The 18,931-nt window shown below is 49.8% G+C and overlaps 1 protein-coding gene across 1 annotated transcript; it reads left to right on the top strand.

The window, feature by feature from the left end:
- The first annotated feature begins 7,041 nt into the window (after window positions 1-7,041).
- On the top strand, window positions 7,042-17,950 carry ZP3 (zona pellucida glycoprotein 3). The gene is made up of 8 exons (XM_016185939.2): window positions 7,042-7,311; window positions 7,816-7,934; window positions 8,936-9,039; window positions 9,131-9,308; window positions 9,412-9,532; window positions 15,231-15,322; window positions 15,436-15,554; window positions 17,723-17,950. The coding sequence occupies exons 1-8, from the start codon at window positions 7,042-7,044 to the stop codon at window positions 17,938-17,940; spliced, it is 1,221 nt and encodes a 406-aa protein (XP_016041425.2). The 3' UTR covers window positions 17,941-17,950.
- Window positions 17,951-18,931: the final 981 nt, after the last annotated feature.

Raw genomic sequence — 18,931 nt, 5'->3', positions numbered from 1 at the left:
AAAAAGTAAACAAACAAACAAACAACTAATGCAATTTTAAATTTTACTTATTTATTTTCCCTTTTTGTTGCCCTTGTTGTTTTATTGTTGTTGTAGTTATTATTGTTGTTGTTATTGATGTCGTCGTTGTTGCATAGGACAGAGAACTCAAGACCTCATGCTTGAGAGTCTAACACTTTTTTCTGCTGTGCCAGACCACTATTTATTTATGCCACCAAAGTTTTTATGTTTTATTTATGTATTTTATTTATTTATTTATTTATTTGCCTCCAGGGTTACTGCTGAGGCTCAGTGCCTGCACTATGAATCCACTGCTCCTAGAGGCTATTTTTTTTCCCTTTTGTTGCCCTTGTTATTGCTATCATTGTTGTTGGATAGGAAAGACAGAAATGGAGAGAGGAGGGGAAGACAGAGAGGGGGAGAGAAAAACAGACACCTGCAGACCTGCTTCACTGCCCATGCAGTGACCCCCCTGCAGGTGAGGAGCTGGGGTCTTGAACTGGGATCCTTACGCCAGTCCTTGTGCTTTGCACCATGTGCACTTAACCTGCTGCACTACCGCCCAGCCCCCAAGAGACAGTTTTTTAAACATTTTATTTATTTATTCAAGAAGATAGGAAGAAAGAAAGAACCAGATATCACTCTGGTACATGTGTCTCTGGAGATTAAACTCAGGACCTCCTGCTTGAGAGTCCTATTCTTTATCCACTGTGAAACCTCCTGGACCACCCACAAGACATTCTTTAATAGAACAAAAAGAGTACAGGGGAGAGAGCATAATGGTTCTGCAAAAAAACTCTCACGCCTGAGGCTTCAAAGTCCCAGGTTCAATTCCCTGTCCCACCATAAGCCAGAACTGAGCAGTGCTCAGGTAAAATAAATAAATAAATAAATAAATAAAGTACTGGATAATTCTAGAATGTTCAGCAAGAGTTCACTGTAGTACATGTATATAGATGGCCCTTCCTTCCTTCCTTCCTTCCTTCCTTCCTTCCTTCCTTCCTTTCTTTTTTTACCAGAGTTCTGCTCAGCTCTGGCTTATGGTGGTGGTTCGGGGAATTGAACCTGGAACCTTGGAGCCTCAGGCAAGAGAGTCCGTTTGCATAACCATTATGCTATGTACCCCCAGTACATAGCAATTCAACCATTACAAAGAGTGAAGGGAAGGGGCAGGTGGTGGCACACCTGGTTGAGTGCACAAGGACCCAAGTTCAGCCCCTGGTCCTCACCTGCAGGAGGAAAGCTTCATGAGTGGGGAAGCAGGGCTACAGGCGTCTCTCTGTCTCCCTTGCTCTCTATCTTTCCCTCCCCTCTCAATTTCTCTCTGTCTTTATTCAATAATAAATAAATAAATAAATAAATAAATAAATAAATAAATAAAGATTTTAAAAAACTCTTTTAAAAATTGAAGGGGGCACGAGGGAGATAGCATAATAGTTCTTCAAAAGACTTTCATGTCTGAAGCTCCAAGGTCCGAGGTTCAATTTCTAGCACCACCACACAAGCCAGAGCTGAGCAGGGTTCTGATAATGAGAAGAGAAAGGAAAGGAATAGAGCATTTTATTTTATTTTATTTTATTTTATTTTATTTTATTTTATTTTATTTTATTGCCTCCAGGGTTATTGCTGGGGCTCAGTGCCAGCACTCAGAATGACGGCTGCAAAGTGGAGGAGAGAGAGAGGAGGGGGAATTGACAATGCCCTGAGGGGACAACATGGCGGCTGTGACTGCATCTGCACAATTTCCCAGCACAGAATCCACTGCTCCTGGAGGCTATTTTTCCCATTTTGTTGCCCTTATTGTGGTTGTTATTGTTGTTGTAGTTGGACAGGGCAGAGAAATCGAGAGAGGAGGGGAAGACAGAGAGGAGGGGAAGACAGGGAGGAGAGAAAGATAAGATACCTACAGACCTGCTTCACTGCTTGCGAAGCAATCCCTCCTGCAGGTGAGGAGCTGGGGTCTTGAACTGGGATCCTTATGCTTGTCCTTGTGCTTTGCGCCATGTGCGCTTAACTGCTGCGCTACCGCCCAGCTCCCGAATGGAGCCATTTTTAACATGAAAGTTGTTTCATACCTCGTACTATGTGAACAAGCAACTTGCATAACATAGAATCTGAGCCGCTGTTTCTAAAGAGCTTTCTTTAAAATGACTCTTTTCTTTGGGGTTATTTTATTTTTTTAAATATTTATTTATGCCCTTTTGTTGCCCTTGTTGTTTTATTGTTGTAGTTATTGTTGTTGTTATTGATGTCATTGTTGGATAGGACAGAGAGAAATGGAGAGAGGAGGGGAAGACACAGAGGGGGAGAGAAAGACAGACACCTGCAGACCTGCTTCACCGCTTGTGAAGCGACTCCCCTGCAGGTGGGGAGCTGGGGTTCGAACCGGGGTCCTTATGCCGGCCCTTGCGCTTGGCGCCACATGCGCTTAACCCGCTGGGCTACCGCCCGACTCCCGGGGGGGGGGTAATTTTAGATCTCCAGAGAAGATGCAGAAATATATAGGATGGAAGATCTAGGAGCGAGATACTCTTCACCTATTCTCCCTAATGTGACCGAGAATCTTCGACAACCAGAATGCATTTGCCAAGACTGAGAGACTAATAACCATGTATTTCTATTAACCAGCCTCCAGGCCTGGCCTACCTACAACCCCCCCGCCCCCGCCCCCATCGAGAGCACAGGGCCTGCAAGCATGAGGTCCTATGTTTGAATCTCCGCACTGCTCCTGCCAGACTAGTGCTCTGGTGCTCTCGCATTCTTTTACGAAGTTGCCATTATTTGACTCATGCCGGTATATTGTGAATAAGTGGGAATTACTATTTTAGCCGCTTCTGTTATTATTTTATTTATTTATTTATTCATTTTCCCTTTTGTTGCCCTTTTTTTTTATTGTTGTAGTTATTATTGTTGTTATTGATGTCGTCGTTGCTGGATAGGACAGAGAGAAATGGAGAAAGGAGGGGAAGACAGAGAGGGGGAAAGAAAGACATTTTCAGACCTGTTTCACTGCCTGTGAAGCCACGCGCCTGCAGGTAGGGAGCCGAAGGCTCGAACCGGGATCCTTACTTCAGTCCTTGCGCTTCTCACTACAACTTTTGTTATTTTTGTGAGTGTCCTAAAAAGCACACTTCCTGGGAGTCGGGTGGTAGTGCAGCGGGTTAAGCATAAGTGGCGCATAGCGCAAGGACTGGCATAAGGATCCCGGTTCAAGCCCCGGGCTCTCCATCTGCAGGGGAGTACCTTCACAGGCGGTGAAGCAGGTCTGCAGGTGTCTATCTTTCTCTCCCCCTCTCTGTCTTCCCCTCCTCTCTCCATTTCTCTCTGTCCTATCCAACAACGACAACATCAATAACAACAATAATAACTACAACAATAAAACAAGGGCAACAAAAGGGTAAATATAATTTTTTTTAAATCTGCTTATTATTGGGAGGGAGAGAGAGAGAGAACCAGGGCAACACTCTGGCACATTCAATGCCAGGGATCAAACCCCAAACCTCATGTTTGAGAATCCAGTGCTCTAGCCACCGTGCCACTTCATGGGTGATATGATCAACTAATTTTCTTTTTCCTTTTTAATTTTTAAAATTTGTTATTGGATAGAGACCGAGAAATTTAGAGGGGAGGAGGAGATAGAGAGGGAGAGAGACAGAGACACATCTGCAGCCCTGCTTCATCAGTGACTCATGAAGCTTTCCCCCTGCAGGTGGAGACTGAGGGCTTGAACCTGGGTCTTTGTGCACTGTAATGTGAGCACTTAACCAGACGCACTGTTGCCTGGCACCATCATTACTAATTTTCTAAATACCTGGCAATTCTGGCTTTTTTTTTTTTTTGCCACCATGGTTATTTCTGGGGCTCAGTGCCTGCACTATGAATCCACTGCTCCTGGAGGCCATTTTTCTCATTTTATTGCCATTGTTGTTGTTGTTATTGTTACCATTGCTGCTGTTGTTGAATAGGACAGAGACAGGAGGGGAAGACAGAGACGGGGAGAGAAAGAGAAGCACCTGCAGACCTGCTTCACCGCTGTTGAAGTGACTCCCCTGAAGGTGGGGAGCCGGGGGCTCAAAGGAGGATCCTTACTCTGGTCCTTTCGCTTCAGGCCATGTGTGCTTAACTGCTGCGCTATCACCCAACCCCCCCAATTCTGGTCTTTTTAAAAAAATATTTTTAAAGATTTAAAAAAATATATTTATTTATTTATTCCCTTTTGTTGTCCTTGTTGTTTTATTGTTGTAGCTATTATTGTTGTTGATGTTCTCATTGTTAGATAGAACAGAGAGAAATAGAGAGAGGAGAGGAAAACAGAGAGGGGGAGAGAAAGATAGATACCTGCAGACCTGCTTCACTGCTTGTGAAGCAAATCCCCCCCCTGCTCCAGGTGGGGAGCCAGGGCTGGAACTGGGATCCTTAGCTGGTCCTTTTGATTCCTGCCATGTGCACTTAACCTGCTGCGCTACCGCCCAACTCCCCCAATTCTGGTCTTAATGATGACTGCAAGCAGCCACTTTTTTTTTTCCCTCCAGGGTTATTGCTGGGCTCGGTGCCTGCACCATGAATCCACCGCTTCTGGAGGCCATTTCCCCCCCCCTTTTTTTTTTGTTGCCCTAGTTGTTGCAGCCTCGTGGTTATTATTGCCATTGTTGACGTTGCTTTGTTGTTGGATAGGACAGAGAGAAATGGAGAGAGGAGGGGAAGACAGAGAGAGAGGGGGAAAGAAAGATAGACACCTGCAAACCTGCTTCACCGCCTGTGAAGCGACTCCACTGCAGGTGGGGAGCCGGGGGCTCGAACCGGGATCCTTACGCCGGTCCCTGCGCTTTGTGCCACGTGCGCTTAACCCACTGCGCCACCGCCCCACCCCCAAGCAGCCACTTAAAAAAAATTATTTATTTATTCTCTTTGGTTGCCCCCCCTTTTTTTAAGAATGGGGGTGTGTGTGTTACAGCAGGAAAGCTTCCTTCAGTCTGTGCAAGTCAGGCTTGAACCTAGGCCATGAAGGTGGCAGAGCAGCATGCTGTCCCTGGGGCTATTTGACTCCTGTGGGTATTTGCTTTTTGGGTCTATTCCTCCTTCAGGGTTTAGTAACTGACCTTCTGGTTCAGGAAGTTTCCCTTGGGGGGGGGGGGGAAGCTTCCCTACGAGTTTTCTGTATTTGTAGATTGAAGTCGAATTTGATGTCTGTGTGTCCTTGTGTCCTTACTCACTGTCAGCATAGTTGTCCCCAGCTGGCCTCCGGGCCTGCTGTTCAGACTAGCTTCGGGCTCCTTGGGACACGTTCCCCTTGTCTTGGGGCATTTGCTTTTGGTAACAAGATGTCCCCGATTCCCCTTGTACTCCCTTGGCACTGACACTAGCCAGTTCTCCAAGGAACCCTGGGTCTGTTTTGTTTTTTATAGAGTAGAATCTTATTTAGAAATCAGTTTCTGGACTTGAAGAAAAAACAAAAACCGCAGCCAGCTGATACCCATGCATTCTGCGAATTCTGACCACCAGGGGGCAGCACCTCTCAGAACAATGCCCCGTCCTGGAATCTGGGCTGGCTTGCCGGGGTGGAGGCTGAGGGCTGGCACCTGCTCCATATTGGGTGTGCTTAGTCCTCTCTCCCTAAAAGGGAGGGGGTGTGTGCAGGCTCACCACCCTGTGTGCACCAGGTTTCTATCCTCACTCAGTCTGCCCCACCAATGATGGCAGAGGGATAGGAGGTTTGGGGTGGGGTAGAGGTGCTGATGACTGTCCCCCAGCCCACCTCACCATCCTTCCCCCTCTCTATCTTCCCCCCCTCTTTTCTTAATTTCTCTCTGTCCTATCCAACAAGATAACAACAACAACAACAACAAAAAAAAACAACGGAAAAAAAAAGATGGCCACTAGAAACAGTGGATTCATAGTGCAGGCTCCGAGCCCCGGCAACAATCCAGGAGGCAAAAAGGAGGAGGAGGAAAGGGCCAGGTGGTGGCACACCTGGGTAAGTGTTCACATTATAGTCTGCAAAGAGTCAGGTTCAAGCCCTTGGTCCCCATTTGCAGGGGGAAAGCTTTGCAAATGGTGAAGCAGTGCTGCAGGTGTCTCTGTCTCTTTCTCCCTTTCTATTACCTCCTTCCCTCTAGATCTCTGGCTGTCTCTATCCAATAAAAAAATGTAAAAAAAAAGAAAGAAAGAAAGGAAGAAAGAAAGAAAGAAAGAAAGAGGGAGTTGGGCTGTAGCGCAGTGGGTTAAGCGCAGGTGGTGCAAAGCGCAAGCACGAGCAGAAGGATCCTGGTTCAAACTCTGGCTCCCCACCTGCAGGGGAGTCACTTCACAAGTGGTGAGGCAGGTCTGCAGGTGTCTATCTTTCTCTCCCCTTCTCTGTCTTCCCCCATTTCTCTCTGTCCTATCCAACAACGACGACAACAATAATAACTACAACAATAAAACAAGGGCAACAAAAGGGAATAAATAAATAAATATTTAAAATAAAAAAAGAAAGAAATAGTTTGTAAAAAGAAGGAGGAAGAGGAAGCATTTGCCAGACCGGTGAGATAGCTCATCTGGTAGAGTGCACACACACCACCCATGAGGACCCCCCGCAGCCACCATATGGGAACATCATGCAAAAGTGAAGCTGGAAAAAAAAAGTCCACTAGGAATGGCAGAATATGTCTGCCCCTGGAAATTCAGTGCCATCTCTTTTTAATATTTATTTTCCAACCTTATTTTAGTGAGAGAGATATGTACAAAAAGAAAGATACACACACACACACACACACACACACACACACACACACAGAAAGAACGAGAGAACACCAGAGCATCACTCTGGCACCTGTGTTGCCAGGGTTTGAACTCAGGACCTGATGCATTAGATTCCAACACGCTAGCCACTGCATCCCATCTAACAGGCCCCCAGGTGAGGCAGATGCTGCTGGCTCATGGGCCATTTAAGCCAGTGGGCCCACCTGGACAGAGGGGTGGCCCAGGTGTGGGGGGGTGATGCCGGGCCTATAAGAAGGCTGGGTGGGGGCTGCTAAAGGGGTCCTGGGTGCGAGGAGCTGCATGGATGTCATGGGGCTGCATTGTGAGTTTGTGCTCTGCTTCCTGCTCTGGGTGGGCCCGGTGCTGGCCTCCCCCCTTCCACCAGTGGTGGTGGTGGAATGCCTGGAGGCCCGCCTGGTGGTGACGGTCAGCAGGGACCTCTTTGGCACTGGGAAGCTCATCAGGCCGGAGGACCTCACCCTGGGCCCCGAGAAGTGCAAGCCGCTGGTTGCTCTGGACTCGGAGGTCAAGTTTGAAGTCGGGCTGCATGAGTGTGGTAATCGTGTACAGGTGAGAGTGGGGGTCCCTGGGGGGTGCAGGGGTACTGGAGGGGTTGAAGAGCTGGTGAGGGGGCTATTGGGCCGGCTGAGTGTACCCCAACTCTTGCTTGGGTCCCAGCACCTGATGGCCTAGAAAACCCCCAAGTACTCATCTTAAACACTGCCCTCCTAAGTTCAATCTCTCACTTTAAATGGCCTTGAACTTGGGGGGTGGCAGCAATGAATACCAAGGTCACCCCTGGAGGGGTTGGTTCCCAGGAGGAAGAGCCAGGAAGAGCTATGTAATCCAAACCAGCCCCCCTTTCCCAGTTGTTGCCGTGAGAAGTTTCTAGAGCCTCCCAGCTGTTTCTCTTGCTTGGCATTTCGTGCCTCCAGGGTGGGAAGGCTAAGGCTCCTGGTGGCACCTGTCAGCAGCAGGGCCAACTTCGAGTCCACCCCTCCCCATCCCCGCCTCACAGACCCGGCCTAAGTCCAGGTCTTAAGTGAGTCCTAAGTCTGTCCCTCCTGCGGCCAGGTGACCCAGGACACGCTGGTGTACAGCACCTTCCTGCTCCACGAGCCTCGCCCTGCGCGCAATCTGTCTGTTCTCAGGACCAGCCCTGTGCAGGTGGCCATAGAGTGCTGCTACCCCAGGTGAGTGCTGGCCCCGCCACCAAGGGGAGATGGGCCTGAGCCTCCCCAATGCATATCAGGGGGGGGGCATCTTAAAGTGGGTGGTGCTGGAAGTTCACAAATAATCCCAGGTTCACCAGGTAAAGCACACATGGTACCATGCATAAGGACCCGGGTTCAAGCCCCCAAAACCCACCTGCAAGATATAGAGAGCTTCACAAGCAGTGATGCTGGGCTGCAGGTGTCTCTCCTTCTCACTTGTTTCTGTCTCTCAAGAAAAGTCTCAGGGCTGGGTGGTAGCACACCAGATGAAGCGCACATGGTGGCAGGTGCAGAAGGATACCGGTCAAGTCCCCAGCTCCCCACTTGCAGGGGTGGGTCGCTTTACAAGTGGTAAAGCAGGTCTGCAGGTGTCTTTCTCTCCCACTCTGTCTTCCCGTCCTCTCTCCATTTCTCTGTCCTATCCAACAACAGCAATGGCAAAATAACAAGGGCAACAAAATGGAGAAAATGGCCTTCAGGAGCAGTGGATTTGCACTGAGCCCCAGGGATAAACCTTGGAGGTGAAAGTCTCTAATGTGGCCAAGCTCAAGCTCTGACTTCGGCTGTCACACCCTCATCTTCGCCCCTGGTTTCACCCAGTATGTGGGGAGGAGGAGCTGTCGGGGGTCCCCAGCAGCGCCAAAGCAGAGGGGACTGCTTCTCAGCTGCAGATAGGTCAGGAGCTGGTAGAGGAGCAGGGCTGAAGCAAGGGTAGAGGGTGCTCTCTTGCGGTAGCCAGTGAAACTGAAGGAGTTCCTAGTCTCCCAAGAGTGGGGAGTTGAGGAGCATGGAGGGAGCCAGCCGGAGGGGAGGGACATGTGCCCAACCTGCCTTCTGATGAGCAGAGGAGCCACTTTCTAAAGGAAAGGACCCTCCAGGGACCTTCCAACACAAGCCTAGGACTCAGCAATGAGACCCTCCCCAACGTGGGGGCGGTTGGGGAACCCCCAGCCAGGTAAGGTGTCTGTGGTTTCATCTAGGCAGGGCAACGTGAGCAGCCGGCCCATCCTGCCCACCTGGCTGCCCTTCCACACCACCATCTTGGCGGAGGAGCACCTCGCCTTCTCCCTGAAGCTCATGGAGGGTAAGCAGGGCTGGGGGGATGCAAAGGAGAGGGCAGGTAGGGGGACACCCAGGGTCCCCCACACACACACCCCGCCTGTGTCTTATCCCAGAGGACTGGAGCACCGAGAAGTCCCCCCCCACCTTCCGGCTGGGGGACACAGCCCACCTGCAGGCCCAGGTCCACACTGGCAGCCACGTGCCCCTGAGGCTGTTTGTGGACCGCTGCGTGGCCACTCCCACCCGGGACCAGACTGGCCTCCCGCACCACACCATCGTGGACTTCCATGGGTGAGCCTGCCCGGGGTCCTGGGGGGAGCCTCCTGGGGATGGGGTGGGGTTTCCGCCAGAGCCCTTGGCCTTGAACTCTGTCCTCTGCACCTTTCCTCCCCAGCTGCTTGGTGGACGGACTCTCCGAGCATGCTGACTCTGCCTTCCAGGCCCCCAGGCCCCGGCCAGGGACACTGCGCTTCACGCTGGATGTGTTCCACTTTGCCAATGATTCCAGAAACACGGTACCTTCTTAATGCACACACCTTAGCAGTCAGGAAGGTGGTTTTGGGGTCTCTCTCTCCCCGGCGGGGTGGTCTCCAGGGGAAAGGTAATGGGCTGGTTCTTTCTCGCTCACGACAGGGGTGACACGAAGTAAAAGACACCAGGGGACTCTTAGCGTGCCTAGAATCTGAGTCCGTTTATTAGCAAAGTGGACATGAGTTAAATAGAAAAGCAATGGAGGTAATTATTGTTGAAATATGTCAGAAATGACAGGTTTCTTAACAGTCAGCATGCCTCTAAGGTAGGGGGCTGGTATGACAGGAATCGATGAGATACAAGACAGTTATTCTCCATGACACAAGCAACTTAATTATCCAAAGGTATTTGAGAGAAGCATAGGGGTTGAACTCGTAGGGTGAGACAGAGAAGATGAATATCAACAGGTCATATAGTTTGGAATTTCTCTTATCTGGGGTCTGAGGTGTGTGATGAAGTGTGTGATAAGGTGTGTTCTTCTGTGATCAAAAGGTGACTTTGAATAAGTGAATCTGTGGCCATGTGGCCTGCAGTTAATGGAGGGAAGTACTGGGGTTTCTGTGGGCCTGAGAGTCAAGGAAAGAACCAAGTCTGAGTTTCTCCCCTTATGCTCACCTCGGTTGAGAGAGACTTATCAAGAGGTTATCTTCTCAGACCTCCATCCAAAGTTGGGGGTGGTTCTCCCTAAGCTCTATCAGGCCTACACATGTTCCCAACAAGGTGGTGCAGTGAATAAGTCATTGGTTTCTCACCCTTGAGGCCCTGAGTTCAGTCCTGGCAGAGTGATGTCTGGTATGCTCTCATTTCATTACTGAAAAATAAAAGTGGGAACAAGCAGTGCTACACCAGGGAGTGTGCAATGTGACCATGTGATCTGGGTTGGAGCCCTCGGTCCCTGCCCGCAGAGGGGAAGCTTCATGAGTGGTCAAGCAGGGCTGCAGGTATGTGACCCTCCCTCTTTTTATTCTATCAAATAAAAAAGGAAAAATGACCAATAGGGAGTGATAGCTTTTTTTTAAAACTTATTTTCCCTTTTGTTGCCCTTGTTTTTTTATTGTTGTAGTTATTAGTGTTATGATATCATTGTTGTTGAATAGGACAGAGATATCGATAGAGGGGAGACGGGGAGAGAAAGATGCCTGCAGACCTGCTTCACCTCTTGTGAAGCGACCCCCCTGCAGGTGGGGAGGAGGAGGCTCAAACCCGGATCCTTATACCGGTCCTTGCACTTTACACCATGTGTGCTTAATCCACTGTGCTACCACCTGGCTCCTTAACTTTTATTTTTTAAATATTTATTTTAAGGAGAAAGAGTAGACAGAGGGAGAGATACTGAGAGAAAGAGACTGCTCAGTTGTGGTTTATGGTGTTGGGATTAAACCTGGGACCTCAGAGCCTCAGGCTTGAAAGGATTTTGCATAATCATTATGCTGTCTCCCCAACCCCTTGTTGAACTTCTAAAACATTTAAATTACTACTTATCTGAGTGTGACTCAGCTCTAGTTTATAGTGGTGTTGGGGATTGATTGAACCTGGGACTTGTGGAGCCTCAAGCATCAGTCTCTTTGCATAATCTGTACGTCATCTCCCCTGCCTAAAAGATACTCCTTTAATGTGAGAATCAGAATCACGCTGGCACATACAGAATGAGGATTCAAATTCAGGCACTCAGGTTCTGGGCTCTACCCACTGAGCAATCTCACTGCCCCCCAATAGCTTCTCACAAGATCCTGCAATGAGACTGTGCCCCAGCCAGACAATATGCTGTCCCCCACTAGCTAGCTGTCCCCTTATAAGCACATGTGATAGTTCAGCCCATACGACAGGAATGCCACCAGCTTAACCAGCTAGGCAACATCCACACCAGTAAGTCTGGAGCAGGGAATTTACATTAACAAGTTACCAGGTGCCATCAATCTGGAGCTCAAACATCTTGGGGCCACTAGGCTGAACCCAGTGTGAAAACCGAGGTGGGGAGGGCCGGAGAGAATAGCCTAGTGGCGATGCAAAAAGACTTTTTTCCTGTCTGAGGCTCTGAAGTTCAGTCCCCAGCACCACCACCAGGCAGAGTTGAGCAGGGCTCTGGTTTCTCCTTTCTCCCTCTTAATCTTCTCCCTCCTCATCTGTCTCATTAAAATAGAGGGATGAGAGGTCAAGGTCACTTGGTTTGCTCTTCTGATGGCTAAACTTGGCTACCATCTTATAAAAAAAAAAAGAACTGAGTTAAGGAACCTTGAAATAGGAATAAGACATCTTATGCAGCCTCGAAGCATCTCCCTTGCCAGGTTCAACCCAGGTTCGAACCCAGCTCTCAAAAGGATTGAAAGAAGCTTCAGTGCTGTGGTCTTTCTCTTCAGATTTATTTATTCATGAGAAACTCATGAGAAACATAGAGAAGAAACCTGACATCACTCTGGTACATGTGCTGCCAGAGATTGAACTCAGAACTTCCTGCTTGAGAGTCCAGTGCCTTCTCCATTGTGCCATCTCCCAGACCACTGCTGTGGTCTCTCTAGACACTCTGCCTTCTCTCTTTTTTTTAATATTTATTTTATTTATTCCCTTTTGTTGCCCTTGTTTTATTGTTGTAGTTATTATTGCATAGGACAGAGAAATGGAGAGAGGAGGGGAAGACAGAGAGGAGGAGAGAAAGATAGACACCTGCAGACCTGCTTCACCGCCTGTGAAGCGACTCCCCTGCAGGTGGGGAGCCGGGGTTCGAACCGGGATCCTTATGCCGGTCCTTGTGCTTTGCGCCACCTGTGCTTAACCTGCTGCGCTACAGCCCGACTCCCGCCTTCTCTTCTTTAGAGACTTTTCTCCCTGAAGTTTGCATTGTTACCTTATAAAGGAGTGTAACTTCCTTACGGTGGGTCCAGCTGGAACCCCTTTAACCAAAGTTAGTCATGCAAGTGACTGAGGGGAGCACGGGGAGGCACAGGTGGGACTGGGTTCTAGCCCCAAAGCGCTGATTGGCTCTTAGGACAATCCAGGAGCTTTGAAAGGAGCTCCTGTAGGGGCTGGGTGGTGGCGCACCAGTTAAGCGCACATAGTACCCATGCAGTGATCCCAGTTCGAGCCCTCTGGCTCCCCACCTGCAGGGGGGGTCGCTTCACAGGCGGTGAAGCAGGTCTGCAGGTGTCTCTTTTTCTCCCCCTCTGTCTTCCCTCCTCTCTAGATTTCTCTCTGTCCTAGCCAATAAAATGGAAAAAAATGGCCTCCTGGAGCAGTAGATTCACAGTGCAGGCATCGAGCCCCAGCAATAACCCTGGAGGCAAAAAAGAGCCCCTAGAGGTGTGAGAATGGGGATATGGAGGGCATGTCACAGAGGTTAGGTGGTTGGGAAGCAGGTAGTCCAAGTAGAAGATTACAGTGTCGCCTGTGCTACTCATCTGGGAAGTCACAAAAACACTGATTACATTTAACTCCAGTGATCTTGGTGAACTCAGAATGGGGTTCAGCCTGGGTGTCACCTCTTCCCAATACCTTAGGACAGCCTTCACAGTGAAGTTGACAATTTTATAGCAGACACCCGTGGACCCTTATTCTTTTAAAGGCTTTTTTTCCCCTCCAGAGTTATTGCTAGGGCTTGGTGCCTGCACTATGAATTCACTGCTCCTGAGGCCATTTTTCAAATTTTTTTTGATAGGACAGAAATTTAGAGAGACACCTGCAGACATGTCTCACCACTTGAACCGGGATCCTTATGTGTGTCTTTATAATTCATGCTATGTACCCATAACCCAGTGTACCACTTCCCAGTCCCCTATTTACTTTTTTCTTTTTCTTTCTTTTTTTTTTTTTACCAGAGCAGAGCTCAGCCTCATAGTCGTGTGAGGGTTTGAACCTGGGATGTCTCATCCGAGTCTCAAGCATGAGTCTGTTTGCATAACCATTATGCTGTCTCCCCTGCCCTGCCGTCCGTCATTAATTAATTATTCTCACCCAGCCACTGGGATAGCTGGTCTTCCTTGGAGATGCACCAGAAGCCCCTGCGGTTTCCAGGTGGTGCTAAGTCACCAGGTTTGCAGGCCTCTGAGCAGAAGGCTGAGTCAGCTCAGCTATTTAGGGGATGCTGGGGATGGGGAGTAGCATGAATCTAAACTTCTTCGCAGATCCCTCTGATGCTAAAGATGAAGGCAGGGCCATTTCCTGAAACCCAGGTTCTAAGGAGACGGAAGTGGCAGGTAGAAGGCACACACCTGACATCAATAGGTTTTTAGAATGATTGCACTGAGGGCACCTCCACTAGGTGGCGACAGAGGCCTGCCATCTGCAGAAGCTTTTTCTGGAAGGTGGGGGTGGTGGTGGGGAGGGTAGGATGCTTAGACCAGCAAGAGTCCTAGCTTGGTCAAAATCCCCCCACACCAAGGAGCAGGATGGGACTCTGGCCTCAGCCCACAGGTGTTGGTTTTTTTAAAATAGGGGGTCGGGTGGTGATGCACCTAGTTAAGCACACATAGCACTAAGCACAAGGACCAGGGTTCAAGCCCCACCTGCAAAAGGGACACTTCACGAGCAATGAAGCAGGTCTACAGGTGTCTTATCTTTTTCTGTTCCTCTCTATCTTCCCCTTCCATCAAATTCTGTCTTAGTGAATAAAATGGGAGGGATGAGAGGGAAAATATGGTCGCCAGGAGCAGTAGATTTCTTGTGCTGGCACTGAGCCCCAGCAATAATCCTGAGGTTAAATTTTTTTTCATACTATATTTCTGAATGTAAGGGAAAGAGCACTGCTCAGCTTTGGCTTACAGTACTGCAGGGGATTGATCCTGAAGCCTTCCCCTCACCACACACAGCTCTATCCCATAGAGCCCTGCTCAGCTCTGACTTCTGGTGGTGCCGGGGAGTGAACCTGGAACCCCAGAGCCTCAGGCATGAAAGACTTTGGCATCACATCTATGCTATCTCTCCAACGCCCCCACAGCAGTCCTGTTTGTGTTTGTTTTTTGTTTTTTACTAAAGCATGGCTCAGCTTTGGCTTATGGTGGTGTGGGGGATTGAGCCTGGGACCTCAGAGCCTCAGGCATGAGAGTCTGTTTGCATAACCATAATGCTATCTATCCCCACCCCCTTTTTTTATTGCCACCAAGGCTGGGGCTCAATGCTGACACAACAAATCCGCTGAACCAGACAAACTTTTTTTTTTTTTGCCTTTCTAGAGTAGAAACACTGGGGAGGGTAATGAGGAGAAAGGAGAAACACCTGCAGCTCTGCTTCACTACTCGTGAGGCATCTCCCTGCAGGTGAGCAAGGGCTCAAACCTGGTTCCTTGCATATGGTAACCTGTGTGCTCAACCTGGTGTGCTGCAGCCAGGTCCCCGTACACCAGTCTTTTTATATATATGTATATATATATATATATATATATATATATATATATATATATATTCCCTTTTGTTGTCCTTGTTTTATTGTATTATTGATGTCATTGTTGTTGGATAGGACAGAGAGAAATGGAGAGGGAGGGGAAGACAGAGGGGGAGAGAAAGATAGACACCTGCAGACCTGCTTCACCGCCTGTGAAGCAACTCCCCTGCAGGTGGGGAGCTGGGACCTCGAACCAGGATCCTCACGCCAGTCCTTGCGCTTTGCGCCACGTGCGCCAGTCTCTTAAGGACTGTAGTAGCCTCTTTCTAGTCACTGTCCTTGAGTGCCACCTAGTGACAGCTTCCCCTCCAGGTCTATGTCACCTGCCACCTGAAGGTCACACCTGCTGACAGGGCCCCAGACCAGAGGAACAAAGCGTGCTCTTTCAGCAAGTCCTCCAGCAGGTGCGGAGACCAGACTGGAAGGGCTGGGGCTGGGGACCGGGGCCCCCTTCCCCCTTGCCTGGTGTACACACCATAAAAGCCATACACCCCTGTCTCACCCTCCTGCCTCTCAGCTGGTCGCCGGTGGAAGGCCACACTGATATCTGCCGCTGCTGTGACACTGGAGACTGTGGCTTATTACAGCGATTCAGGCGGCTCTCGCAGCCTGGGGCACGGAAACACCCTTCCCACAGTAAGTCCCTCCCCCCCACCCCCCCTGCTCTAGCTGCCACTTAACCCTTGTCCCCATTTCAGGATTCTTAACCCACTGGGGGGGGGGGGGAGATACAGTTTGGGCTTCCTCATAAAGAAGTCTTATTGGGGCCAGGTAGTGGCACAGTGGGTTAAGTGCACATGACACAAAACTCCAGGACCAGCATAAGGAAACCAGTTCGAGCCCCCGGGTCCCTATCTGCAGGGAGGTTGCTTCATAGGCGGTGAAGCAGATCTACAGGTGTCTCTTTCTCTCCCCTTCTGTCTCCCCTCCTCTCTCAATTCCTATCCAACGACGACAATAACAATTAACAACCATGGCAACAAAAAGGAAAAAAAATAGCCTCCAGGAGCAGTGGATTCATAGTGCAGGCACCAAGTCCCAGCGATAACCCTGGAGGTTAAAAAAAAAAAAATTATTGGCTAGACATAAAAATCTAGAAGGAAGGGGACATAGAGAGGGCGAGAGATGCAGAGATCTACATACAGCCCTGCTCCACCACTCATGAAGCTTTCCCCTTGGCAGGTGGGGACCAAGGGCTTGAACCTGGGTCCTTGCGCACTGTAATGTGTGCGCTTAACCAGGTGCACCACCGCCTGGCCCCCTCACATAGAAAACTTGATGATTTTGATTTGCTAGGACAGAGAAATTGAAAGGGAAGGGGCAGATAGGGAGAAAGAGACACCTGCAGCCCTGCCTCAAAGCTCGGGAAGCTTCCCATTAGGAGGTGGGGGCCCAGGGCTTGAATCTGGGTCCCACTGCCTGGTAACAGGGGTGCCACTGCTTGAGTTCAAGACTGTCTTTTATTGAGAGCCAAAAGCATCACCATGGCACATGTGATGTCAGGTGATGAACCCTGGACAGTGCATTATCCCCTGCACCACCTCCAAGGTCACAAATATCTCTCCCCCTGCAGGTAGGCTGTCATCTACTGGGTCCTAGTGCCTGCACAGTTCCATCGGGAATAGTGGTTTTGTAGTTTTTCTCCTTTGCTTTTTTTTTTGGATATAGGGAGAAAGATGAGAGGATAGACCCCCCCCCTTCAGTACTATTTCACCACTTAACACTGTTCAGTGTGGCAGCTGGGGACTCGAACCCAGGTCCTTGTACTTGCTGAATTGTGTTGCTACTGGATGAAGCATCTTCCACCTCCTTACATAGAAATCTCAAGGCTGAGGGGCCGGGCAGTGGTACATGCCACAAAGTTAAGTGCACACTGCCATGTTCAAGGACCTGGGTTCAAGCCCCCACTCCCCACCTGTAGGGGGAAAGCTTCTCAAGTGGCAAAGCAGGGCTGCAGGTCTTCTCTCCTTAATTTATTATGTCAAGTAAAAATAAAACCAATCTTTTTATTTTTGCCTCCAGGTTATTGTTGGGGCTCAGTGCCTGCTCCTGGAGGCCGTTTTTCCCATTTTGTTGCCCTTGTCATTGTTGTTGCTATTATTGCTGTTGTTGGACAGGACAGAGAAATCAAGAGGGGGAGAGAGAAAAAGACACCTGCAGGCCTGTTTCACTGCCTATGAAGTGAGCCCCCTGCAGGTGGAGAGCCAGGGGCTCGAACCAGGATATCCTTATGCTGGTCCCTGCACATTGCACCATGTGCGCTTAACCCATTGCACTACTGCCCGACCCCCAAAACCAATCAAGACTAAATCACAGCAGCCCCCCACCAGCCAGGTTTTCCCTGGGGTTCTGCCCCCATAATCGGGGTATGGCTATGAGAGTACTTAGCAGTGGGGAAACAGCTCAGCGGTGGCACAAGGACTAGCAAACACACGGTCCCAAGTTTGATCCCCAGCACTGCTGGAGGGATGTTGTGGTCCCCATTCTCCATCTTTCAGATAGGGCAAGAGGTAGCTCCCAGGCAGGATGGCTGCATCACCATGTAGGCAACTCAGGACTGAGCCCTGGCACCACATGGGACATGCTCTGTGAGGTGATGTCTCTCTGCACAGGGTCCAGAGTGGTGAAATCAAGCACTCAAACTTTCTGATTTTAATAGTATAGAAGGTTCTAGAACTTCAAGCTCTGGGCAGGGGCTCTGGCTGAGGGCAGTGCTGAGAAGGGTGGAACATAGCAAGTCCCAGACCGACTGGTTGCTAGCTGGGGTGGGGGACTAAATGACCCTGGGGTGTCTTATTTCTCAGTGATGGAAGAAGCGGATGTCACCGTGGGCCCTCTGATCTTCCTGCGAGAGGCTAGTGACCGAGGCCAGCAGGAGGCAGCCGGCCCCTCGCCCCTGGCTCTGGGCCTAGGCCTGGTGGTTCTGGCCACCCTGGGCATGGCTGCCCTGGGCCTCAGCCTGGCCGGGAGCTGTCGCCACATTGTTCCTCCTGTACCTTCCCCCGAGTCTGATTCCCAATAAAAGACGAAAATGACTTGTGTAGAGTGGAGAGTAGTGATTGAGGCTGGGGGACCTGGTAGGGAAGGTTTGAGGAGGGGGCAAGGAGAGAGGACAAAATGCTTCCCCTGGGAGGAACCTGGAAGAGGGATTTTTTTGGGGGGGGGCGTCTGGGGAGGCCAAAATGCATGGTGGGAGGCTGGGAAGAGTGGACCCTTCCAGGGAGCAGGCGGGAAGCCCCAGGCTGGAGGTTGCTGGACCCAGATCTGGGCAATGGTCCACTTTGATCTGGAAGCTTGTATTTTTTAAAATTTTATTTAAAAATTATCTTGGTAGTCAGGTGGTAGCGCAGCGGGTTAAACGCATGTGGCGCAAAGCTCAAGGACTGGAGGAAGGATCCCGGTTCGAGCCCCTGGCTCCCCACCTGCAGGGGAGTCGCTTCACATGCAGTGAAGCAGGTCTGCAGGTGTCTATCTTTCTCTCCCCCTCTCTGTCTTCCCCTCCTCTCTTCATTTCTCTGTCCTAACGACATCAATAACAACTACAACAATAATAAAAAAACAAGGGCAATGAAAGGGAAAATATAAAATATTTTAAAATTTTATTTTTATTTATTGGACAGATAGCCAGAGATTGAGAGGAGTGGGGGAGATAGAGAAAGACACCTGCATACCTGATTCACCACTCATGAAGCGCTCTCCTGCAGGTGAGGACCAGGGACTCCAACCTGGGTCCTTGCACACTGAGTGCGCTTACCCCGATGCACCACCACCTGGCCCTGGAAGCTTGCATTTTAAACTGTTTGGATAGATGAAAGTTGAGTGTGTGTGGGGGTGTAGAGGAGAGACAACCTCCAGCTGCACTGCCTCGGCTTGTGAGGCTTCCCCCCTTCGGGTGGGGGCAGGGGCAGGGGCAGGGGCAGGGGCTCGGACTCAGGTCCTTTTGCATGGTGATTTGCCTTTGGGCTCAGCCAAGTGTATCACCACCCGGCCCCATCTGGAAGCTCCTGTGGTCA

This window comes from Erinaceus europaeus, chromosome 15, assembly GCF_950295315.1.
Source record: "Erinaceus europaeus chromosome 15, mEriEur2.1, whole genome shotgun sequence".
NCBI lineage: Eukaryota > Metazoa > Chordata > Mammalia > Eulipotyphla > Erinaceidae > Erinaceus > Erinaceus europaeus.
This window is presented reverse-complemented; position numbering and strand designations above follow the sequence as displayed.